The sequence below is a fragment of the Phoenix dactylifera genome, chromosome 1 (assembly GCF_051530095.1).
Source record: "Phoenix dactylifera cultivar Ajwa chromosome 1, Ajwa_hap1_PhDact_Kaust_v1.1, whole genome shotgun sequence".
Lineage (NCBI taxonomy): Eukaryota > Viridiplantae > Streptophyta > Magnoliopsida > Arecales > Arecaceae > Phoenix > Phoenix dactylifera.
Genome location: NC_143190.1, coordinates 36127644 through 36154931, shown reverse-complemented (window position 1 = coordinate 36154931; position 27288 = coordinate 36127644). Strand labels below are relative to the sequence as shown.

Below are 27288 nucleotides of genomic sequence, written 5' to 3'. Positions count from 1 at the left end.
CTGTCGCACAAATCACAGAAACATTCCAGATTTCCGTTTCCCATGAACCAATGTTATTATGGCACACCTTTTATTCCCAGTCCCCAGCCAATGAGAAAACAGAACCAAGGCACAAAAGAGGAGAACAAAGAACTGCTGTTCCCAACCTTTTCCATGATCAGATATTGGTTCATCACAGTAAGTCATAACAAAAAAAACAGTTGAACTGTGGAAACAAAACACGGATGGACCAGCACTCACACAAAGGCAGTTCAAAGAAAACAAAAAACCTTTTCACAAGCCTCTGAATGTTTACATACATAGGCCACTTGAACCCTCAATAAGTACAAGCAGCCGCAAATGATCCCAACACCGAATGCTGAAAACAACATTATAAACCCTATATTTCAAAATATAAACTTGCATAAAAACTGCTGCCTCTTCAACTGGCACGTACACTGATCTCCGAGTATCACCAGCAGTTTGAAGAGTGCTGCAACAGACCGGTGTCTTTCCTTTCTTTCTCCGACCATGTAAAAAATATCGGAAAAAAGAAACTGGGGCCTCTCCAATCCACTTGACGGAGAATTTGGCAAAATGATCTAAAGCATCACCAAGATTGAAGAAAATGCAGAAATATCACAGCCATGCATTGACATTATGAATCCACCATCTCATCTTGCAACTCACTAGGGGCAATGAGCCCTGGAATAGTGAGCATATGTTGCCGTTCCCTTTCTCTTTGGGCAGCTGCTTCTTCTGCATAAAGATCCTTATTGTCCTGCATGCGAAGGTAGAAAGCATTAGACACATCTTTATTGTCATTCAAAGTGGACTTAAGCATGCAAGACCATGAAAAAGAAACATAAAATGAAAATAAGCTTTCGTGCATCTCCAAGACACATTTAGCAGCAACTGAGCTAGTGAGAACTTTGTTTTCTGCTAACTGGCAGAACTATTTACATCTCATCATTCAAGAATATCAAAGCAAAAAATTCATACACCTAGATTCAAATTTTAACCGCCCTAAGTTGTCATCAAGCAAAGCTATATTAAACCCCTGAGAAGACGATCTGACTAAAGAAAAAATGATAGTTCACCAAAGTAGTTAATTAAATTAACAATTTTATGTCCGTTTATCAAGCTATAATATTTTTAAAAATATACTCTAATCGCATGGTGACTCGGAAATGGGAGTTGGACATGGCAAAGTCCAATGATCAAAATACAGAAAACATGGATTAACATCTAGAACATGAATGTGTACATATTTTAATAGACGGGTATATTAAGTATCTGTATGAAAGTGATATGTGACCAAAATGAAGCATTGAATACTAAGGCCCTGTTTGGGGGAGCTTTTGGAGGGCCAAAAAGTACTTTCTGACCCTCCAAAAGTACTTTTAGGTAAAAAATGGTGTTTGGTAAAATTTTCGGAAAGCTGTTTCAGCTTTTGCGGGAAGCTGAAAACAGCTTTTGGGGAGAAGCTCCAATTTGGAGCTTTCCGAAAACGCTGTTTTCAGCTTTGTCGGGAAGCTGTTTTTTGGACCAAAATACCCCCATTTAAATCTCACTTTTTCCCCCCAAAATCCTCATCCCGCCTCTTCCTCTCTCACCCATCCCCTCCCTCTCCCTCTCTATCTTCTTCTTCCTCTCAACGCCGCCGCCTCTGTTCCTTCTTCCTCTTCTTTTTTTTTCTTTCTTTTTTTTGTTTTGGGAGCTCGTGCTTGTCCACGGCGGCAGCCACCATGCCAGCCACCACCCATGGCCGGCGACCCCTTTATATTTCAATAAAATAAAATAATAAATAAATAAATAAATAAAATAAATAAATAAAAAGAAAAATAATGAGTGAGTGGCAAATAATATGATCTAAATAGATAAATAAATAAAAATATTAGTAATTATTTAACCAATTTTATCACCTAGCTAGAAAATTTGTTAGAGAAATAAATGGTCATTAGAAGGATGAAAACTTAATTTACACTAATAATTATAATATTTTATATATTTATTATTGTATTATACTATAAATATAATATTATATTACATTATATCATAATACATTGATATGTTATATTAAATAATTTAATATTATATTAAATTATTATTCTATAATACATAATATTATAGTACTATATTATAATAATATTATATTACATTACATTAATATTATACTATATCATAAATTTATGTATTAATACATAATATTTTATTATGCTCTGTTGTATAATACTGGTAATGTCCTTTATGGTCATTTTGTCACACAAAAGTACTTTCTTAGTTTGTTTACTAAATACATGTTAAAGTGCCACAGCACTTTAGAAATGTAGTTACCAAACAGCAAACATCTTTTTATAAACGCTCTGCTTCAGATAGCTCTACTTCCAACAGCTTTACTTCCAAAAGCTCTACTACTAACAGCTCCCCCAAACAGGGCCTAACAGTTTTACATACAACACTAGATGCAAGGACTATTGCTAGACATTAACTTGCATTAAGTATTGTGATCGTTATAAGGCATCAAAAGCATAAGTTCGGCTCTAATTATTGAGAGATTTGTAGCCATTGAGAAAATCAAAATGTGCTCCCATAAGTAATGTATCCCAATGAGTTGATGCCATTTTGTAAAATCAGATTTGACAACAAATCATGATTATTTATTGCAGTGCCTATTTACACATGGGAGGAACATAGATATACATCAGACATGGGCATGACCAGATTATAGGTTATGGAGGTTTGAACATACAGGGGGTGGGGTGTTTTTTGAGGCAGCCGAGCCCCTAAATTTGAAGCACTTTGTATCCAACAGAAAATCACTTCCCTCCTATCCCACGCCACCAATCCCTGCCCCCCTCCCACCCCTTCCCCGCCAAACACCCCACTACCCCCACCCACCCCTATTAATATAGGCCTTTACTGATCAGTTATCTTCAATTCCTGTGTATGTTTGAGGGACCCACTCTAGACACTCTGCTCATCAAATGCCCCCTTGCTTCTTTGAGAGAGTTCCAGTAACTAATAATATATGGCTTCCCATAACAACTCCATAACAAATCATAATACAGAATTAATTGCCTTAAATTCAATCATAAAGAAATTTTTAACCTTGTAATCCCTCCATAAATTCACTGGCTGCATAGAGACCTTTATTTCTCACTCTCAATCTCATCCATTGTCCCACACCTATTTCTCTCTCAACCTCAGCTGTTCTCCTGCATGCTCCCTTTTCATTCTAAATCTCAATGCCTTGCCTTGCACTGCACACCACTCCTTACTTTTTTCAATCTCATATTTATCCTGTGGTACAAACATACTCTATTCATAGTCCGTCCAAACAAGCTAAAATAGATATGAGAAAGGCAGATGGGAAGATACATGTCTACTCCAACCTACTTTTTAGTTTTTGACTACATCAATTACTTGTGTATTTTAAGTTATTCTTAGTTTCTTATATGCATGTAAGCATGCATACAGATATACATGCGGACAAAATAAACAGTTATAGAGCAGTTTGTGTATAAATTTGGCAAGGCTGAAGAGCAAAACATGTTTTGCATTACTATTCTTCCTTAATAAGAGTTCAAAGCATATTTTTCTAATGTTATGTTATTATTTTCTTAGCATATAATATAATAGGCTAAACTAAACATGCAAATGATAAAGCCAAATTATTTTATCAGATTTTCAAATAAACAAGAATGGAATAAACAATCATTGTTCAAAATGAAATCAGTAATCATGTGTACTAGCAACCTCGTGGATGTGTGCACACACGTATAAGAGCATTAAAGGCATCTTAATTAAGGCTCTGACATCTTATTGTTAAATTCCTGATTTGGGCCCTGCAACTGCAAACAGATTCTATTATGGTCTAGTAATACTTCATAGGTTTATGAACTAAGAACTGGATAAGTTACTGGTAAAACACTTATGGTCCAAAACGAGCTGCAGTTTTCTAAACCCGCACTTTAACCAAGGGTAGAAATAATGACAGATGTCTTTGGAAGGTCAAATAGAAGGCACCTTGTAAAATCTTTGAAGAGATCATGTCAACTTCCAATAATAGAAGCTGATGCAAGGTCATCCATAGTATAAACAATCTTAGCAGCTCTCTTGTATTGCTTTGAGAATAATTCTTCAGAATATTCCTCATCTCACCAATTAGTCACCACCCATTACTTGTGGATTATGTATAATAAGTATAAAGATATAATTCTAAATATGAAAATCTACATGACCAAAGAAATAAATTTCAAACCACTCCAGTACATTGTTAATATACATGACCCAATATTTAGTAAATAGTCTGATAAAGGCATGTACGCTTTTCTCTATTCAGATTTGGCACAATTAAGCCCCGAGGGATGCTACTACCCAAACAGACAGCAAACTTACTGCTCACATGACTAGTTGCAAGAGAAGAAAGCACCATTAGTTAGCAACATTCATCAGGTTACCTGAGCTGAAAACTCCTTTGATTGTATGAGAAAGTCGCGGATGTGGTTTTTAAATATATGGAGATCATTTCTTGACTCAAACAGCCCATCAATAAACCGAGTCACCTGCAAAAAATACTCAATACTCAGATAACTTCACCAAAAGAGAACTGATAATAAAAAAAATGGAACCTGGATCTCTTACCTCGGCCAGTGTCATATTCGGAAAAGATGTCCCTAGTAGTTTTATGGTGTAATCACGAACATATACCATATTACTAGGGTACGGAATAAGAACTGTTGAGGCATCCCACAAGGGCTCTGTTAATGAACCAGAATCCAACTGAAATGGCAATAATAGATTAAGTTAACACGAAGGAACATGGATATCAGAAGATGCAAAACATAAATTTAGTAATTACCAGGCAAAACAAATGTTGCAGTATCAAAACGTGCAGCTTGAAACCAGGTTTGTGAAATGTGTCTGTCAAGACACCAAATATTTCTTGCTCGATCGTTAAGAAATAAGTCCTATGAAATTGATTACAAAACTCTGAAACCTGTCAAGACACCATACACACGGTATGTTAACAACATCAAGCCAAACATTGGACAGCCAAAATGGGTGGGAATGAATCAAACCTGAAAGTTCTTTAGCATTTCCAATAAAAGATTAAGACCAGTCTCAGATATATTCCTTTCAGTGTGCCGGAAAGCCCAGATGATAGAATCCATGACAAGCTTCAATTGCTATATCAGGCAAGAGTATAGTGAAAAAGGCAGGCAACTAATACGAATTGTACACACAACCATTGAATAAGCATATGGAAGCTACTTAACAAAATATGGATCCCAACCTGACTTGATAACTGGATTAAAGCATGAAAACAATGTGTAGCAATTGCACGTAATAAAGAAAAGAACTTAAGACGATGCTCGGGATAATCTTCAAAGTTCTTTGTAATCATCTGCAGAAAAGATGGAAACTAATAAATACTATTCGATAGAAACCTACACAATGAAGAGAGATTATCTTAATATGTTAATTCCCACCTCAAGAGTGCATTGGAAAACAGCTTCGAATATATGGGGGACGTGTTCCATCATTAGATTTTTATATCTATCAAAAAAGGGCGAGAAATATAAATGACTATTATGGCCTACAATGTGTAACTAGCAAATTTTAAACAAAAAAAAAAAGACAATGTGAAGGGCAGTTTAAGTCCATTAGTAAGTAGAGAATGTCACACGAGTCCAACAAATGAACAAGTTTGTCATTTATTATGCAATTGATGGTGACAAACCTTAAAGAATGACGATACAAAAATTACATAAGAATGGAAGCAATGCTGCTTAAAAATTAAATTTTAGGAATTATTTATTTTATATTTTCTATACCAAATTAGGAAGGCCAAAACATGTATATGTGGCTGCTAATGAGCTAGAACTAGGTTGAACTAATCCAAGAATTACAAAGTCCTAGCCCGAAGCATAGCCCAATGAGTGGAACAGCCTGGTAGGAGTTCAAGTTCAAAAAACAAGGAGTTGATTTTCAGTTTGATTATAAAACTACATTTTGTAGGAAAGTAGTGCAAGTTTGTTCCAGTACATATTGTGTTGACTAGATACAAGCACAGTACTGCACGCTAGCTGTACCATTTTATTGTGTATGTTTCTCCATTCCATTCCATTCCATGCCCATTCATGTTTGCTTATGCCAAACAATAGTGACCAGAATGAAAAATAAAGGCAGCATAAATCGCTGTTTCTTTAATGAACCTTGGCACATGGCATGGCAACTGGCAAGGCAGCATGGGGTGCCAGACTGTGACTGGCATGGATTTAGCACGTTTTGAAATCTTTAAGTGTCCACTTAAGTGAATGGATTGGTTAAGGAAGCCTCAAGTTCACAATGCTGGCATTTTTAAGGTAGTAGAGTGTTGTTAATAGAGGACTTGAACTTGGGATACGTAATTGGATATTCTATTACCTGAAATCTCCCATCCCCTCGTCTCTTCTTTCTACCACTCCCTCTTCTTATCCTTCTTCTAATTCCTCCCTCTTCTCTACAAGAAAAAAATTTAACATTGAGATATTTTAATCTATTTTGTATGTATTATATAATTTCAGAAACAATTAACCATAAAAAATTGTAAGGTCAATGAAATTCCTAATTGAAACATTAACTTTCAGTTGCTTGCAACTTTTAGTTTCTTGACAAAACATAGAATCTTTGAGTTATTACAATACCATATTTTTAAGTACACTTAGCATCAGACAGCCATAGTTTGGATATCCTCGATGAAGACTTCCATACTCAATTGCATTAGGATTTAAGGTAGTTCAGGAGTTTGCTGAAAGGGCTCAATGGATATCTGAATTTGTGAGTTTAGAATGATACAAAGTCTGGAATCTGAATCACTTGACAGCCCCAACACTATGATTTTGCCACAATAATCAGCATAACCAATTCAACTAATTCCTCCAATGAAAATCAAAAGTAGTTTATTTAATATAATATACAAAAGATTTTACGTACATAAAGTAACCTATATTTTTGTTAAAAAGAAAAGTAACCTCTGTTAACAAAAATCAAATATGCAAATGCAGATGTACAAATTGAACACTAAGCCAATCTCTCCTAATAATGTAAAGAGAAAACAAGTTATCCATTTTTTGAATCATTTAATAGTTAAAAAGAACAGGTCAGAGCTCTAGGTTAAGAAAAGAGGAAATCAGCATTCTTTCTGATTTATATTTTTCAGAACTCAGGCCTGAGTCCACTCTATGTAAGCAGGGTAACCAAAATAATAATTAAAAAATAATACTGCATATTTCACATGTAATAATAAGAATAAGCAGTAAATGAAAGATATTTCCGTAGAACATACTTGTTTATAATTGTGGAAAATACCGATAACACTTCAGATTCTCTAGCATCAGGCAAATTTCTAGCATAGTCGCCAAGTATAGGATCCATCATCGGTGGCACAAAATGCTTCCCAATTTGTGGTTGATCTTCAGCCTTGTCCACAAACGTTTCAATCAGTTTGAGAGTCTCTCGCTTAACAGTTCTGTTATCATCATTAATTACTTAGTACCGGTAAAATTACTCCTAGAAATCTAGATAACGAGAAAATTGCAAAAACAACGCGATGAGGCAAAGCTGCCACATTGATGCCTCACCGAAGAAGTTTTACATAGGATGTTCTTGAAGCAAACGGCCCCCCTTCAGCAATACTATTAGACATAAGCTCACTGTACATTCTGTTAAGGAAAAAAATAAAATAAATAAAGAACAAGTTAATAAGAAAAATGAAACTATTTCTCAAGCTAAAAAGTGTGAAAGCGCTGAAAGACGTGAACTAAATTCTGTACCTGTAGACACTTAGCATGTCCAAGAATATCAAGGATATTTGTGGAAAGAAAAATGTCCCAAGAGAACAAGCAACACTAGTGTTTGTCTGTCAAGCATTGGTAGGTTGTGTTACTCCCATTTAATTCACCAAAGCATTATTTAAGAAAGTCAAAACTTTGCAACCAAAACAAGAAATACTTGCAAAGAAAGACTTCAACATTACATACTTGGATATCCTTATATTGAGGGTATATCAGAAATAACTTCAGATTTAAAAAATAAGTTCACCAGATACAAAATTAATGCTACAATACCTAAGACTGGTTTTTGCAAATTTGCCATCACGTAGATATAATGATATGGTCAACAGCCTCATTTCAAGCAACAGTAGATGCATCATACATTTCTAAGAACAAGTTGAGTACACACACAAGTCTAGACACATTGTCATAATCAAACAAACCAAACAGAATACCTGTAAGATATTAAGAATGGTTCGGATAACATCTTGATCCTTCAGAACATCAACACTTTGACTTGCTTGTCCGATAATTTCTACCCATTTCTGCCACATAATGTTATGCAGCCATCACAGATCATCAGAAGGTCAAGAGTTGAAACCGTACATAAAAGAAAAATTCTAGGAAAGCTATATAGGTTTTAAAGGAACTAGACCATCAAGGTCAAAACTCAAAAGTCAGGTCTATGTATTAAGCTAAACCACTTGCCTGATTTGGAAGGTCCATTAACCTTTTCAGATACTCATCCCTCTTTGCAGGGTCGGGTTCTGCTTGTATCATATGGCCAACCTACATGTACACCAAGTAGTAACAATCAATGCACTTCAGAATACTGATGTTATAAGGTAAAAAGTAAAGAAAATACAAATGAGTAATTTGATAAATAATAGATTTTGCCTAAACCTACCGATTCATAAAATGTATGAATTTGATGAGGCTCAAGATCAGCAATTGTAGTTGGAAGACCAGATAGAAGTTCAGAAACAAAGGGCTCATTCTCCCCTACCTGAGGTATGAATATGCACATAATTAAAATAGATAATGATCAAATGAAAGTGTTTTCACTCTAGCACCTGAATCGTTTTTCATGTGAAATTAAGCAGATTTACTGATCAAGAAAAAAACAATGATAAAACCTCGATGGCAAGGCAAGAGAAAAATTAGAAGGAATGAAAGCAGAGATCTGGCTTGACATCAACTACATTATGTAACTATTTATGTGCACATGCATGCGCATGCACATGTCTGAATGTGAAAACAATCATGAACACATATATAGACATTGCATACATATGCAAAATATGCATACACACTTATATAAATATAATTACATAATGTATTTACAAACAAAAACATAGATAAACACATGACATGTCTTATAAGTATTTGAAAATAATTTTCCTTCTATAAATAAAAAAGGGAATTTAATAATGAAGAGAGATATATCACTGGACTATGGAAAATAAAAATATATTGATAAATTTAAAACAACTCAGGCTGAAGTGTTAAACAAGCATCCAGAAAACTTATTTTATTCATGACCTTGCATCAGAGATATAGCCCACAGCAAAATGAACAGCAACAGGCAATCTCTACCACTTGAGTTAAGACAACAATGAGATATGTTATTGTCTACTAATATTTATTTGGAGTTAAGTGTGAATTATACAAATTACAAGATATCTTGGGAAAAAAACAGCAGCCAAAAGTTTCAATGACTGATCTATTTCATGAGCATGGCATGAATGATCATGAAATCGATATACTACCTGAAACATGAAATATTTGGTGAATATTTAGTTTTGATTATATATCACAGGTTTGATCAGTGAATAGAAACTATCTGTACTAATCAAAACTTATCAAATATTTGAAATATGGCAGGCATATAACTATAAATAATCCCAGACAATACCAATGAATATCATTTAATAAGAGAAAGTCGCCGATAATAAATGATTATCAATGTCATTCCATTGATTATTTCCATTAGCTGAAATGCATCACTTGGAACATATTTTCAGCTATGATATGCAGCTTACCTGACCACTTTTCAGCAATAATAGATCATTAATTTTATAAAAATATCAAATTATAAGTACAAGTTGCATGGAATACCTGTGTGATTACAAATTTACGCTTGCATTTCTGAACAATCTTCAAGAAAGTATCACATGCCATATCCTGCAATAAAAATAATGATATTAATAATGTAAATGAAGCAAGAATACATTGCCTTAAAGCCAAATTCAAAATCAAAGAAGGCAGTTGACACATAAACTCTCGACTATCTAAGCATAGAAAAAATATGTGCAAAACAATGCAATTGATGGGTAAAACATGTAATTTGACTTCAAATTAGGCTATCACTCAAAAGAAAAGCAGTTTACAGGTATGATAAAGCAGCATAAGCAAACTGAAAAATAAAGCTGCACAAAACAAACGCAAAAATAAACCAGCACACTATCATAACATGCACAGATATGCATTAAGAAAGGATTTTGTATCAGTTATCAAAAGGTTTTTAGAAAAATGCGTACACTTTCTGAAATCAAATAAACATTCCAATATTGTTGTGAAGGATAAAACAAAAAAACTTAATGCCAATTAACTATTATATGAGCATTATTAACATCAGAGATTAATGTTGCCCTACAAACATTTAATTAGTTGCTAATACTTTTCTCCATACTAAAAAAAAAAGATGGGGTCCTTGTAGGTAAAGCTAGCAAGCAAATATACTTGAGATTGATGGTAATCAGAAATAAAATTGCTGTTGGTTCATGTTTGGAGAGCCTGGAGACAATATTCAGCATATAGGACCTTCAACAGGGGGAGTCTCAGCCACATAAGGTACCTTCTTCATCTATGATTTCTCCACATAGAGTCCATTTAGAATTTCCATATCCAGAAAGGCATCCTTCTCCAAAGCATTTTTGATATAATTATTTTCTCTTTTTTTTTTTTCATTATAGGAGTTGGCTTGTTATTCCAGTTAAGAAGAGGTAACATGCTGACAGGCTACACAATTCTGCTGCTCGTGCCAGCAAAATTGATGTCCTTGGGCAAGACAATCCAACATCATCATAGTGATGTGTCACCATGGGAGCAAAACAAGGCCCTATAAAGGAAAATAAGAGGCAATTCCAAAGGTAAAATCCACGTTAGGACCTAAATAGTAGTCTCGTGTCCAGGTAATTGTCTAGTGACAGGTCCTTGTGTTCTTTAAGAATTCCAACCTGTGGACCCATGACCAAGTCTCAAGTGTCCACTGCAGGTTCTTTTTTAGGCAAACCAAGGGGTTCGGACAAGACAGTAATTGATTTTGGACCAAATGGGGATGGCATAAAATGCATTGGTGGATGTAGGAAACAGATCAAACTAGGTTTTAGTTGAGAAAATGTGTTTTTTGGTGATTGTCTAATTCAAGGAGGCCAAAAATTTCTGTTTTTAGCCTAAGAACAAGCTTCTGATGGTCATATGCTGATTGATGATTGCCCATAATATTTTTGTAACAGAAATTCTGATCAAAATAGAAGGTAGAGCAAGGTTTAAAAGACCGCAAGAAAGAATAATACAAGTTGGAGAGAAAATAGAGGAATAGAGAACAAGGAGCAAGCGAGAGAGAGAGAGAGAGAGAGAGAGAGAGAGAGAGAGAGAGAGAGAGAGAGGTGGGGCAAGACTTAGCCTATAAGAAATCCTCTTTTCTTCCAAAATAAATCACATAAAATGTCACTAATGGCCAGCCATAAGGCTTTATAGATTTGACATGACTTTCAAGTCAACTGGAACTCTTAATAATTAAGAAATTAATCTCCAAAAACTTTTCTAAAATGGAAAATTCATGATCCCACAATAAAACAGCTTAAAGTCAAATCTTAATTACTTTTAACTCACCCAACCCACTATGCAGCTAAAAATAGAACTTTTCAACACCAATTCCATTTGAAATAGGTCTCTAGAATACACTCAAAAAATTATCCAAATAAAGTTCCGAAATCCAAGTAAATTTGAACTTAACTAACTTTTTGCTTTGTTATCAGTAATACCATCCAAAGGTGTCCTAAAACTGAAAAAATGGAAACAAAATCACGTGAGAAAAGCTCAAATATCAAAAAATCAACAGGATGAGTAAAATTAACATGTGAAAAACTCACAATGGATGGAGTGCTGAAAAGTGAAAACAAACTGCAACAGATAAAAGGTGACTAGAACCTTAAAAATTCCCAAGAAAATAATGGAAAATCGATTAAAACAAATTTTCAAGGTCAGCTTCACCATTCATACCCTTTCTTGGTTGCTACTTACTGCATGGTCCTCTCCACTTAATAGCCGTATTAATGTGAAATGGTGCTTCCGTCTAACAATTTTCCGTCAATAAAGGTTTTCACTCACTCTTGGTGCTCTTTCTCCAATTTGATCCCCATTAGTGCATATCAATTATTTGTTCCATCATCATCTTGTCAAGAACTGCCTATCTCATTAGACAGGTCATGTTGAACTCCAGGACCATCAAAGGTTTATTTTGCAATGTACTCTTGTGGTACTTTTCTTTATGTAAGCATAAGAGGAGTCATACTGCTGGCATGAACCCTAATCCCTCTACTAGGTAAGATTGAACGGCTGCATGATGTTTGTGAACATTACTGGGCAGATAACTGCGCCATAAGATCATGGCCCTCATCTCTTTCTGCTACCTCATTCACCTCTGTGACAATTAATTCATCAGCATGCAGGCCATGTAGGACCATCGCATTGGACTCCACATTTTGTTTAGTCATGTAACTGGGTTTTAGCTAATATGGGAGCATTATATAGTGAATCTAAGCATTATTGAGTGAATAACATAACTATTTTAAATAAAAAAGAACAATTTTCCAAAAAGAACCAAATAAACCTTTCTTCAAAGATATAAATCTCAAGCAACATCAACTAAACAAAACTAACTATTTTCCTGAATCTTGATGCAACATCTCACTGGTAAACTGGAGTGGAACACAATAACCAACTTTCTTTAAAAATATAAATATTTGCCTCCAAAAATGCATTCAACATGGTAGTTTAGCCAGAGAACAATCATGCTAGTCAGCAAACCAAACATTATATTGCATAACATCTCATATGGTCGGCGACCACCAGCATTATATCAGAAGTCCAAAAAATCACACACACACACACATACAGACAGAGGAGGATATACACCTGAACTCCTGGGTGTGTTTCATGCATAAACTCAAACAACTTGTTAACAACTGTTTTCAGAAACTTCCAGTGAGCTCGTAGAAACTTCGGATACTGTCCAACAACATACCTGGTAATTTGAAATAAAATTAATGAGGAGGTAAATAGAATTGTTAAACATGCATGGTTCAAAATCTTAATGATTCTTACATGATGTTACTAGCTATAACAGCTTTATTATCTTTTCCTTTAGTGATTTCGCAAAGATTCAGTAAATCACGAATAACCAGCACTAGAAACCTATTTTCCTGTCATACATAAATAAAAAAAAAATGAGTTACTTGAAAATTTGGTGAAAGGTATGGACACAATGAAATCATACATAAAAAATAAAATAAGTACACTATCGAAATAAAAACTAGTTAAGCTACAGAAAGAAGTGAAGGCAAGCAAACTTCCATGAAAATGATGAAATGAATTACTAGAAACAATAAGGATGGCAACTAGGTTAGCACGTGAAGGTACATAGGAAACCTAACTTGCAAGAAAAATCATGAAAACCTTTGCCTGAACATACTACTGTATTAGATGCATATACGAAATTATACTCAATATTCCCAGATAAGCAGACAGTACTCAATAAACATCAGCAAAATGCACAGATATACAACACCACATAAACAAATCCAAACTAAAATCAACATCAAAATAATAAAATCCATGAACATCAAATGTTTCGATATGGATTACAAGGCACCATATCAACCATTTTACTAGACATCCTACATTACAAATAAAAATGATAGGTACCAGTCAGTACAGATAGATAAGTGTTTCGCCCATTTCCTCCATATCGAAAAAGAAGTAAAAATGTTCTACAGAAATTACTTTCCTAATTTCAACAATTATCTATCAGGTACCATCATCATCTATTAGAAATCTAGAAGGTAGTCACTCAACTAGTTGCATAAAATTGCCTAGTATTCATGCATAGGATATCATGCCAAGCATCGAAACATGTACCAGGCACAATGCTGCAGTTTAATGAACCAAACGACAGATAAAAGATACATGGTTTAGACCAATAAGACTCCAAAGTAAACACCAATTTGTAAAATGTGCACTGCACCCGATGTATCTATTCCTAAGGAGAACCTTACTGAGACAACTGAATCTTTTCAGTTCTCCAATTAAGTTCTCAATCTTTAAGGGCCCTCATGGATTTGCAAATATTCCAACATGATAGAATTTATCTCCAATTAAACATGGTTCCACCAAGCATAATCTTTCATGCACCCTTCCAAACTAAAAGGTAGTACAGCAACTGATGTAAAGACCACAAGTAAAAATTAAATCAATATCTGTAATGAAATAAGTAAAATTTGCAAGGATACATAATAATTAGCAAGGACAGTTTTATATGGATATTTTTTTTATGGTGCAGCTAAAAGTGACACCAAATTAAAGGTAGAGTGCAATGCTAGGATAGGCAACAAGAAGAAAAGAAGGAAAAATCAAAAATGGAATACATGTAACCATGGATTCAAAGCTCCATTTTGAATAACCATGACCTCAGCTTTCTTTAAAGCTGAAGACATGTCCATTGTCTAGCCTTTTGACCAACAGACATCTAGCTACAAAAGTCAGCTAATCATTCTTGTTGAATTACAGAATAATTCAGCATAAATTTAATATAAAACGCAACATGATCAATTGAACAATCAAACACAACTCAAAATTTCATTCCCATTCATTTGATGAAGCATTATAAAGTAAAAGAAACAACCATGATTGACAAGAAACCAGCTAAGAAACAATGGAGTCGTGCCTATCAGCATCAATTTTAACATACTGAGAGATATTGATCAAAAACACAAAGAACATGCTTTCTACATGAATCAATTTTTTGAACTGAAGTCATGTACCTGATCCTCCATCATAGATCCAGATATTGATCCAATTGCCCAGCATAAGGTATTCAGATTGTTCCAACTCCAATCCTCACCATTTAACTGTTTACTTAATTTCTTCAACATCTGAAATTACCAATCAAAGATTATATGACGAGTACTCTGTAAGGTAGATCTATACAAATAACCAAGTTACAGAGCAATACAACTTCCCACAATATCTGTGTTCCATAGATTTGGGGGAGCGATGGCATTCCAAAAAACAAAATGAAAAAATACCAGTATGAAAAAACAATCAAATAGAGATAGTTACAGTCATGCTTAGGTATAACTGCAGAATTTCCAAGTAGTTGTTCGATGCAGGAAAAAAAAACAAATGGAATGTAAGAGAAACAAAAACAAGAAGAAGATAACATGTTTGGCTGTTATTGGCACATACATTACTTATAAAGGGCTTCTACTCCTCTCTTCATTACGCATTTAAATTTTATATTCCACAATAAACTTAAGTTACTCCAGAGTTTTAGTGTAAACAGATATTGGCACAGTGAAGACCATAAGATTCAAAAGGCAGGTTGGATTCATACATCAGCCACTTAAGTTAGAATAGGGAGATATCAACCAGAACAAAATTCGACGTGCTTAGATCATACGACAGGAACATGGCAACAAGATGTTCAACAATGAACAACAATATCAGAGAATTAAATATTCAGATCATCTCTCAGAGTTTCATCGGGACATGTGTTAAGAAATTATTCTACCAAGAAGAAGTATTCTGCAAACAATAATAAAACCAAATTTTATAAATTGCAAAAAAATACTAAATAATGCTTAAGGTAACATGTAAGTTCAATGTACAAGACGATTTATTTAAATTCATTAGTATGCAAAACATAACTCTGAATTTGGTTTTTCCACATAATATAGTCCCATTTATTAGCTTTTCCTGACACGTCTATAACCGTCGCTATCACTAAATATGACTAGAACATGAAAGAAACTCAAACATGCCAATCAAATCTATAGATAGTTTTGGATCTGATATTTGATCAGATCATAGTTTTAAGTGCCAGTCTGAGCAGGGCCAGATTTGCACCAGAGCAATGTCAGGATTGCTTTTTATCGTAGAAATACATTTTAATTTTAACTTTTTTTGGTGTTGGCATAGCAGGGCATGTGCAGTGACAGACAGCGACCACCACTGCCATAGGCATCAATACTTGAGACCTTGAATCACATCAACAGAAACTGGTGAACAAAGAATTCTGATTTATATGCTGGGATGATACGTCAAGCCCAAAAAACTCTTAAAAATGGAATCCACCAAGCATGCAAAATAAGAAAAAAATAAAGAAACAAATTCTCACTAACCTTATTCAATGTCATAGATATGATCTTTCACAAGACATATGGACCATGATAAATTGAACCCTAGTAATATTTGGACTTAATGAGGACCACAGAACTAACTAAGCCTAAAATTTAGGTGAAACTTAAGTCAAAGGAAAACGAAAGAATGATAACACTTGGTATCCCATTACCACACCTTCAGGCCATGACAAATTGATCAAAAGAAGCCTGTTTAAAGCATCTAGCACATCCAAAAGGTATGCGCCGTCAAGACGTCCCATGATCATATATTATAAGTAGAAAAGACGCTCAATTCACATGTTACATCCCCAAAAATGTTATAGATCTAATTAGTCAAATATAGAAGACTTAACCAAAACTACTAAAGTGAGTAATATAGTAATAAACTACATCAAGTTCACCATGTCACGATCAGTCTCATGTAATTGCCTAATCACTGAAGTTTTCAAATGAGTGTACCTATCATTGTTAGATTAAATTTTTATTTTAACATACTTATAAATAATTTGAATCTCTAAGCCTACATCCACATGTTCCTTAAATCCCCACTTACAGATTTCCTATTGCAGACCATACAACTTCCACTATAGTTATCCTCTTACACAGATTTATCTTAATCTTTATTGCCAACTTTGATAAAGTGATTCTAGTTTTGCATGCAATTTAATTTCTGATCCACTATCTTTCAGGCATAGGCTAACAAAGCTAGACTAAACAACCTGATGCAGCCATGAAAGCACAAATTTGTGCCGGCATCACTACTTGTCTAGAAGGCTCGCAACACAATTACCAGGCAGGAAAGAGAGAATACAAACAGGATTTCAACATGGCAATGAAGACGTGGCCAGATACTAATACAAATGTATTCTGTAACAACCAACTACACTAAATGTCATGTCTTTCTTCTTCTTTAGTCTTGTTTTCATATTCGACTTTCAAACATAGAATTAATGAAAAATAGAACAAATTCTTATTTATCATGTCAACAAGGGACACTATTTACTAATGCACATACATTCAAAAGGGAATCACAAGAGGCAGTTCTCTTGGTGATTATAGATAAAGAGAGTTGCTGCAGATTAGATGAATGAAGTTTCAGCGATCAACCCATACCTGCTGTTCAGTATCCTCGTGATCAAGGTGGCACAAGTAAATTAATGTTTCCCTCATGATCTGTAAAGGTGATTTATAGCTCAACATAAGGAGGTCTATCATTAAAAAATTTAAAGAAAGACATAAAAATAAAATATTTTCACTGGTTTCAGAATTTATTCAAGCACTTCTTTAGTACTTTTGCAGTTAAATACAACATTTTCCCCCATTGAAAATCTCAGAGCTGATTCTCCCAGATGGCAAGCTGAATATCATCCAAATAAAGATATGAAAGCAATCAATATCTAATATTATACTACAAATGCTAACCTTATACAACTATATGACAAGTCAACCCCTATTTGCGATACCCAAGCAAAAGGTTTGGTTTGTTGATGACGTTTCTCTAGTACAAAAATAAATCATTACATGTTCATTAAACAGGCCATCAAGAATTAAAATCAAAGAATCTCTCACATAAAAGCCATAATCAGATCCATAATCCTAAAAATGGCGATCATGTAGGGAATTAACAATAGAATGCTTCTGTGGTCCTTTCACAAGAAAAAGGAAATCCAACAAACCTTGTACTGAACAAGGACATCATTATCTTTCATAGTTTCACGAACTATGTTGCCATTTTCATCTTCAACAATCAGAACTTCCTCTGGTTTTGCCATCCGAGATATCATGAGCAATCTTAATTTTGACACCGGACCTGAATAAAACTGCCGTCGTTGCAAAAGGTGTGTACCCAGACCGTTGGCCATCCCAGGGAGTAGTGGAGCCTACAGAATTGGTAGGTAACATGAGGTATATTAAAACCGCATTGTTAATCCAACAGTTCATCCATGTGCATATAGGGGCAGAGATATATTAATATAAAAAAAGGTTGAAAGGGGGACTATAGATGTAATCCCAACAACATATACAAAACAAAGATGACATTTCAGATATAGAAATCTAAACTTGTGGGTATGATCTACAACGTCTAAAACACTTATAAACAAAAAATTCTGAGACTCTTTGCCTGTGTATCAAGTTGTCCCAACTTAACAGTTTTATAAGCATCATACTGTGTTTTGATTTTGGACAACTTGCTGAATAGGTAACGCATCTCCACAACATATATTTTTTTGTTCATAGACAGTTTAGAGCCTTAGGCCTTGAAGATCATATCCAACAGTTCAGAATTTCATTTACATCTTTGAATTCGGTAGCGTGTGCAAAGTATTTGCAGGGAAAATGGCAAGTTAACAAACTCTGGAACCTCCTGAGAAAACTAAAGTGAAATTCATACCCGCATTAATTATCTTACCGTAGTCCTGATTCTTCTTATTTTGCATAGTCATTTCAAACAATGAGAGGAACATTGAGAATTTGGTGGTTCACCTTCACCCCTTAAATTGAAACCCATTATTCCAGGCATATGCTCATTATATTAAAGGAACCATATTTCATCATATAAAAGGTCCCAATTGGTGTATTAGAAAAATCCTTATAGAGCTTACATAAAGTCTCATTCCTTTATGCCTTTAAGTTTTAAAAGTTGTCCAGGATCTATTGGAAATTCTCCATGCTGCCTCTAAGTTAGGGTAACAACATGGAGCCATCGTATAACATATTGAAATGGACCACTATGAGAATTGCCTTAATGCTTTGATCCAATAACAGATCCTCTTCCAGTAACTTCCAAAGAATATATGGTAATAGAGATTGACAAAAGCCAAATATTGCATATAGTGGAATTAGCTGTAAACTGAAAGATAACCAAGTGACGCATGACATAAGACCAAATACAACTAGGAAATCCATAATGTCTGTGACTAATCCTAAAAAATGTACCTGGAGCCCCATCATGCTGGCAGCAACTGCAGGGTTTTCCAAATTTTGGCGGTGAGCCTCGAACAAATCCAGGACAAATGAGTTCCAATAATCCAGGCAAACCTACCGATGCCCATTTGATAAATAATTAGTACAGATATTCACCAATCTGAGCATGCAATCAGCATACAGTGAACAGTGGATGATACTTTTTTATACCTTGAAAACCTCAGTCTCATCAACATATGATATGCCAACCAGATATTCAAGACCCAAAAGCAAAGCAGCTCGGTTCTCAGCATTGGATTCCAATATTCTAATATGAGCCTGCAGCAAAAATTTTCTTTCACTCCATCAACTATACAATGTATCAATGGGGTCAAGTCCGAGAAGCAAATTCCCAAGTACACTTTGCTAACAAAGGACATAGGGTATAAACTGAACTCAAAATCAGTGTTACAAAAGTTATCCCAACAATAAAATTTAGTCAGGGTGTGCTTGATCGGGAATAAGAAAAGTGACATAAGAATAGTAATGCCTATTGGAATACTTATGCCACAAGTTACTTGTATCTAGCACCAGTTTCTGGAACAGCATGTGGTTGAGGGCGTTATCGTCCATTAAAGAAAAGGAGGTAGGCAAAATCATGGGCCTGTGCCAGAAATTTTAGCAGTTTTTTCCATATATAACTATCCCTGGAGTAATCAAGACTGGCAGAACTATTCCTTGCGTATACCTACTTTCTAAAAGCTGTTTGGCAGGCTTATGTCAAGCCTTATGCCTGCTTTAGTCGTGAACCAAAGCGGCCACATAGAACAACATAGGTCAACAAGCTGCCTAACAGACCAACAGTTTTGGAAATGTACTATGGATGATTACGAACATTATGCTAGCCAAAACTACAGCTCAGGTCACAGAGCCATCTGTTTACTTATTACTGCATCATAAATATATCCCGTTATGAATTACAGCTTCTCAATTGAGTGTATTCATCGAATCGTGAGTACATAAATTTCCTGAAATTACAAGTATTTAGTAGAGGAAAAACAAGTTACCTTGTAGAAAGAAGTGAAAAACAGAGCAAGATTTTGAATAAAAGCCTGTTCAAAAGGGACAAAAAGGAAAATGCATCAGTAGGTATAAAAAGCACAGTTAAAATGAAGAGCCAAAGGACTAGGTTATTCACCCCAAGAAAACAAAAGTCTAACAAGTACCACATAACTAATAAAGGTGTACCTGCTCTTCATTGGAACCATTTGCATAAGCATCTGGTATATTTGTTCCAGGTGGGAGAATAGTCTGAAAAACATAGGACATGCTCTCAGCATTCCACATAAATGCAAAGAGAAGGCATCTTCAGCAAGAACCAAAGTAATGAATAAAACAGAAAACATTTTCTTAGGTATTTTTTTCAATAGTACAGTAAAAACCATGCCTGTAATTGCACCATGAATATGGTATACATGTTGACATACTGCATGTCATAGAAATCACCAAACTGAAGAGCTGCGATCTGTGAATAGCAAGACTTGGATTAACCACAGGTGTACAGTAGCATAATGAGATTGTTTTGGAACAAGCAGAAAAGCATATAAGAGAAGCATATGATACAAGGATCCATAAATCTGAACAGAGACACATTTCAAGTCTTTCTCAAAAAGGGACATGAAAGGGGGCATGTTTTTGGTTCCGTAATGTATCTGTTTTTGCTACACCCTCATGGTAACAGATGCTCATGAGACCACATGTGCTCTCTGACTTCAAGGAATAGCACAATGTATAGAAAATGCACAAAGAAAGATCTGTACTTAAAAGGAAAGATGTAGAAAACACATACCTCGGTGACACATTGAAGTGCAAGATTCCTATATGATGCAACGGGGAAGAATTTCAGGAGTGTCTCCAGCTATCACAGATTGAACAAAAAAAAGATGTATCAGTTTTAAACTGAACTCAAAAAAATGCAATGCATTCAGCACATACTTGTTGATCAAAACAAGAGAGAATTTCTATGACAAACCAGTGGAGACTCGAATATATAACCCAGAGGGATCCATGATAAGAAAGCATGCAGTGTTGCTAGAGTAGCCCGTAACAGTTCAGTCCTTTGTGATGCTGATAGCACATATAAGCATAACTCATGAATGAGTTGAAACTCACTGTTTAAAAATCAAATAAATATCGGGTAAGTTAGCTGAATAAAGAGTAGGAAATAACACAAACATGAACGCTCAAAAATTAACATGAAGATGGTGAAAGCAGAAGAATGGAACTTAAAGGACAAGTAAATTTTATTCTTCGAAATGAACTGTACAAGTTAACCTATTTCACTGCCAGATAAGCTAGACTCAACAAACAAAGCAATAAAAGAAACTCATTGGGCTATGGATGCAGGTGTTTATCACACTAAAGTTTAATTTCAGATATATCCTACCAAGAAAGATCACTCTACTCATGCAACAGGCCAAAAGCGTGACAGCAAAGTTTCACCTGAGAAGAACGATGATGGTGAAAAACAAGTATCCCAACTATCTAGGGTCAGCATCACAGATCCTCACTCACCAACCATTTCTATTTAAGGTTATCTCTGATGTTACCGGAAGGCTTTCCAGATCCTTTATTACAGCTTCTAGCCATGCTACTTTAGGTGATATCTTCTTTCTAAATCCTTCAACAGAGATTAGAGTAGATCTCCTTACCAGAACCTCTTCAGATCTTTGCTATTTGTGTCCATATCCAAAGTTGGTGCATGCCATCCAGATCCTCTAATATATACTCATTCCTCATTGTAATCTTCCTAGATCTTTTTTTCACCTGTATATCTCAGTATTTTCATTTCTACTACAATTACTTGGTTTTCTTGGACCCTCTCTATTGCCCAACTTTCCGAACGATAAAACATTGTCGGCCTTCCTATTCTACAATTAAGTTTACCCACATGAATATATTGTCACCACCAGCCCACCTTCAATAATATGCTTATCAGCTCAATAGTGATTCCTCATGCTCCCAACCTTCAGACTTTTAGACGTGTGGTCAAGAATTTTCCAATCTCATCATGTGGGTTAGCATCTTGGCCTTATCTAGTTCTAAACATGCGCCATCATTAACAGTTGGCTTTTCTATGCACCTAGTTCCCATGAGTTGATCTTTAATCTACATGCATGTGTATGACCTAAAACAATGAAAGGAGTGAGAAATAGTATACGAGTTTATTGTATGGTATGTGGATTGATTCACTTTTATGCTACGTTGCACCATTACTATATGCAAGCTTTCATTTCTTGCTATATGTGAATTATAAACGCACAAGGTTTGATAAGTGTACACCTAAATTTGCTCTACCAGTCATGGGGTGAATTGTTATACAAAATATAGTCATATCATGCATAAGCAAAAGGTGCATGTGGATGTCATTTTTGGTGCAGAAGCACCATAAGAATTCATTTAAAGAGATTATTTCATTATTTATCTCATGCTGGACCATGTGAAAAGACAATTTCAGTTGGCTCACTCCAGGCTGGAATGCGCCTTACATATATAGCAGGAATTGGACTTTATGCCCTCAAGAGAATGGTGTTCAACTCAACACTTGCAAATTCTCAAACTGTCTAAGCCATGTTTGGTTAATGAAATGGAGAGCATACAATCAGCAAACATTCAAGTAATAAGCCTCATAAAGCTTGCCTGCAAACAACAAATTTGGAAAATACTGCTTACAAGCAGAGCAGAAAGAAAGTGCTTATAGTCACCATAATGTATTACCTATTTAGTGACTGCTTAAGTTCTTTGATTTTCTGCTGAGTCATTTCTCCTCTTGAAAAGTCAAAAACTTCTTCACTTAGAAGCTGCATGATTGACGATCTACATTGATTCATATTTCAAAAGAGACAGAATGTGCTTCTAAAACAAAGATTCAGAGATAAGGGTGAATACCTTTAATATAGCCATGCAATTTTCACAAATTGTTTCACTACTCTTTGCTGCTGATACAAGATCAGGAATAAAAGTTTGCCATCTGGCAGGCCACTCATGCTTTAAAACCTATATTTCCAAGGATTGCACATGGTAAAATAAAGAAGTTCAAAAGCATATTAAAATCAAAACCTAAAAAGTAATTCTGCATGTCAAGAATTATATGCAACATATATAGAAAGGTATAAGCAAAATATCAGAATTGAAGTGACTGCTGTAATATCTTAGATTTCGATGCATATAAATAATTAACAAAAAAATACTAAAAAAGAAAAGGAAAAGTTTGAACTCTTCATTGTCCAAGCTATGGTACAATGATTGTTTATAATGGACAAATAGCATGTCTAAAACCAAAAGTTCACAAGCCAGCAATTTACCTGAACCAATATGATATTCAGCTTATTGACATATAGCCTCTCCCGCCGAAAGGAGTCTTCATTACTTGAAAGCTGGTGAGAACAAGCATTGACAAGGGCAAGCATAGATAGGCAATGCACAGAAAAGATAAAACATTTTATTGGTATGGACAATTATCAGTAAAGCACAACTTGCATTGGCTAAGAGTAGAGCATAAGATAAGCTCCGTACCTTCACAATAACCTCTGAGATGTAGTTTTTAATTCCATCTCGCTGTTCAACTGGTAAAGCATTCCAGCGATACTTAATGACACCTTCTAGTACCTACAAAGAAGTCATCAGAGAAGAATGAAGGTTCAAGAATGGCTTCCACATATTGTGATGTAAGTGTAGGAAGAAAGAACCAATGGGATCTTTCAAAATAATATAATTCCAATATTTTAAAAGAAAAATTGCTAGATGATTTAGAAAGCGACATGGCACTTTTGGTTCAATGATGGCCTTCATACTGTATGATTGAACACATATAAAAATTTGTTCAGAAACATTCATAATTGTTCTGTCAATTGCTTTATGTGTTGTTTTCACTATTTTGGTTCTTCACTTCTTCTTATCTCCTACCATCTCTTTTTACTCAACCTTAAAATGGATCAAAGGAAAATAAATTTCCGAATCAATAATTGCAAGAAAGTTATCTTATGCCAGTCAAAGAAATACTTCTTTAAACAAGTAAACTTACTAGACAATAAAAAAGGCTCTCTATACTCATTTAAGATAACAAATTATAAAAATCGGTCATGTTTCTATTTATCATATATATTGAAAAAATAAACCACCTTTCCTTGCACAAAGAAATTAAATCCCACAAACAAACCAGGCAAAATGGTGACAATAATCTGAAACCTTTTATGGACGCTCCAACTACCACATAAATATAGAATTCAAAGCATAGATTTATTTTTACTTTGCAAGTTAGTTTGTTATATGCACAAGAACAATAAAAGGTCATATGCAAAAGCAGGGCATACAAGGAACTGTTTGGAAACTTAAAGAACAGTGTGGTCTAAATTAGGTTATGACTTCTATTCAAAAACAGTGACTAATTTAATCATGTGACATTTGATGAAGTGCTGTATTTACCTGAAGAGCGAAAAATTTAGTGTTTAAGTTTTGTGTGTTCTGTAAAATGTGAACCACTTGCAGCCATGTGTCTGGATTGTTCTGCAACTCCCTCAGTATCTGATCCGCAGCTGTCCTCTGACAACAACAAAAGGCAGTGTTAGTCAGCATGGGATATATATAACATTGAAAATAGCTAAAGATCAGGGTGGGCACTCATAATGTAAACTCGAAAACATAAAGGTTCGTCATCAGTGATTAAATGAAATGAACCAATAAAAAGGGATTAGACTCAAAATGTTTGACTGTAGGTCAGCAACCATGTCCATTGAAGTAAATTACAATGTAAATCAATAACAGAAAAGCCAGCAGTTGTAGCACTGTTTACATGGTACTCTTCAGGAAGCTCCAAGAACTTTCTAACAATGCTGAACAGAAGACATGCCAAAATAAAGATAGACTGAAAGATAAATTTTCAGCTATATAGGCACACTGGCTAGTATCTAAACATCTGAATCAGTATCAACCCTAAAATAAAACACTAACTCATAATTAAAGAAGTAGAAAAAGAAATCCAGAATTTCGAAACAGCAGCCTTATATCATCTAAAACCCCACAAGAGCAGGGAAAAGGCATTTTTTTTTTCTTTTCTGACGAAAATAGTCACTGAATTACTATCAGCCGTAAAACAAAACATGAATTCACGAACTCGTAGTTAGAGAAGAAGTCAAAAATAATATCTAAAATTTCAAAAAGGGTGCTCTCCATCATCTGAAACCCAACTTATGTCTCTTAAAAAGGCTTTCATCCAGAAAAGATGGAAACCTGAATCATTAAAAATATAATAACAGAACACCCTAGTTAAACAAGAAGTGGAAAATAGGAATAAAAGCTTTCTTCCGGAAAGATGGACACCTGAATCAATACCAATGCTATCAAAAAATACCATAGTTAAACAGAAGGTAGAAAAAGAACACAAGAACCAAGAATTTCAAGAAAAGAACAGTCTTTCGTCTCAAACTAAGTGATCAAAACTCGAATAATTACGGAAAACGCATGCCTGAGTATCGTATCCCACGACTTTCCCCCGGAACAAGTTAAAAAAGAAACCACCAAGATGAGCACCCGAACTCCATCGCGACCAACCAACTAACAGAAGTAAAACCAAATGATACCAAGCAAGAAGAAGAAAATATGCGAGGTACGAAATGAATAATGGTCACCTCCTCCTTCGATCCCGTCCCATAGAAGGCGGCAACGGTGGCATCGAGTAGAGCGACGTCGATCGGCTGGCTCGAATCCCTCAGCTTCTCCGCCATGGCAGCAGGAAGCCCGAATCAAGCACGCGCCAACCCTAGCAATGTCGAAGCCGCGCTTTCTCGAACAAGAAACGAATCAAAGAGCACGGAAGATGGAGGAAGCGAAGAAGGAATCCGAAAACCCTAGATTTGGTGCTCTCCGGCTCGAGAGCGGGCGAGGTTTTTAAAAAGAAAGAGGAGAAAAAGGGAGAAGCTTCGAACCGGTTTTTGCCTCCTTTTCCTCCCCTCACCCTTTCTTCTTTCTTTTTATTTTCTCTTTACCGTCTCCCTCTCTCCGGAGGAGGAGAAGATGGAGTGAGGTTTGGGGGTTTTTTGAAGGGGATGGAAATGATACCCCCAGAATTGGAGTAATTTTTGGGAGTGAGACCGCGAGCGCTTTCTTTTTGGGTCAAGCAGCCACCTGCTTGACTGCGCTCCAAGCCAGCCAGCGGGGCGGAGGGTTCGGGATATTTGCGGCAAACAAACGCAATACTTGCTGTGGAGATCGAGAGTAAAGGTTTTAATTCTTCGCGCAAAAGGAAACGATTGGAAATGCCGAGGATCATCTACCTCCGGTTTTCTTCGAGATCAACTTCAATAATAGCATGTTCGATAGAGACGGCAGGGAAGGAGCCAATTTGGTGATCCGAGATTTGGACTTAGCCGCTGCCGGCAGCAGATGGATTTACGATTTTTGATATCTCGATTTTTTGGGTACAAAATTGAGAGCAGTCAATTATCCATGCTAGACGGATTCTGAGGACTGACAGCATTATTGCTGGAAATTGGACCCGGGGGCGGCCGCGAACCGAGAGGGGAGGGGCTCCGCTGCCGGAACAGTGGGTGGCGGCGCGTCGGCTGGTAGCGTCCTCCTGGAGAATCTTGCAAGAAAGCCGGTGGCCGGATTCTCCGGCGCCGGCCCTCCGAAGCTTAAGTCAGAGGGGGCTAGTATGTGAGGGGAGTAAAGGAGGAGAATGTTTGTTCTTCCTTGTTTGTGTGTCTGTCCCCTCTCTTTCCCCCCAGGTTCTCTTTTATAGAAAGACATTATGTTACTTAGGAGGTGACAGGGTAAATTGTCTTTTTCGTGATAATTGGGCACGATCATGCTCATTAATGGCGTTGTGGAGAATAAGGCCGGATTAGACCGGAGTCAGCGAACTGTCATGGTTGATCGGACCTGTTGGAGTGGTTGAACCGCCGGCCGTGGCGGGCCTGGGGTTCGTAGATGGCAAGTGCATTGATTGCTGAGTGAACCGGTGATCAGGGAGAGCCATACGCTTTGATGGTCCAGTGATCCGGAGATCATCTTGAGCCGTGTTCATTTAATGGTTGAGTGCATCGGAGGCCCGCTGGGGTCAC

The 27288-nt window shown here is 35.8% G+C and overlaps 1 protein-coding gene across 3 annotated transcripts; it reads right to left on the bottom strand.

Annotated features, from left to right (window-relative positions):
- Positions 1-250: 250 nt before the first annotated feature.
- On the bottom strand, positions 251-26503 carry LOC103697182 (protein EXPORTIN 1A-like). Of its 3 annotated transcripts, none has more exons than XM_039126007.3 (32): positions 25855-26503; positions 24653-24769; positions 23744-23836; positions 23533-23604; positions 23117-23224; positions 22946-23028; positions 21201-21339; positions 21018-21086; positions 20616-20693; positions 20417-20479; positions 20236-20280; positions 19400-19507; positions 19202-19303; positions 17941-18144; positions 17378-17437; positions 14906-15016; positions 13191-13288; positions 13002-13110; positions 9918-9983; positions 8707-8805; positions 8508-8588; positions 8255-8344; positions 7800-7885; positions 7608-7688; positions 7313-7495; positions 5475-5541; positions 5279-5389; positions 5064-5171; positions 4844-4981; positions 4627-4764; positions 4443-4547; positions 251-760 (listed from the first exon to the last, which is right to left on the bottom strand). In XM_039126007.3, exons 1-32 carry the CDS (start codon positions 25948-25950, stop codon positions 638-640), a joined length of 3231 nt encoding a protein of 1076 aa, XP_038981935.2. In that variant the 5' UTR covers positions 25951-26503; the 3' UTR covers positions 251-637. The 3 variants fall into 3 exon arrangements, with proteins under 3 accessions (XP_038981935.2, XP_088579225.2, XP_088579222.2); XM_088723099.2 differs by having other exon boundaries at positions 22946-23044; positions 25855-26463; XM_088723096.2 differs by lacking the exons at positions 13002-13110; positions 13191-13288.
- Positions 26504-27288: the final 785 nt, after the last annotated feature.

Excerpts from the sequence above, each read along its gene's own strand:
- LOC103697182 (XM_039126007.3), bottom strand. The coding sequence starts at position 25,950 with ATGGCGGAGAAGCTGAGGGATTCGAGCCAGCCGATCGACGTCGCTCTA. Across the intron at positions 20,480-20,615 it reads TATTCATGGTGCAATTACAG|ACTATTCTCCCACCTGGAAC; the intron begins GCATGGTTTTTA and ends TATGTTTTTCAG. Across the intron at positions 4,765-4,843 it reads TGCAACATTTGTTTTGCCTG|TTGGATTCTGGTTCATTAAC; the intron begins GTAATTACTAAA and ends TTGCCATTTCAG.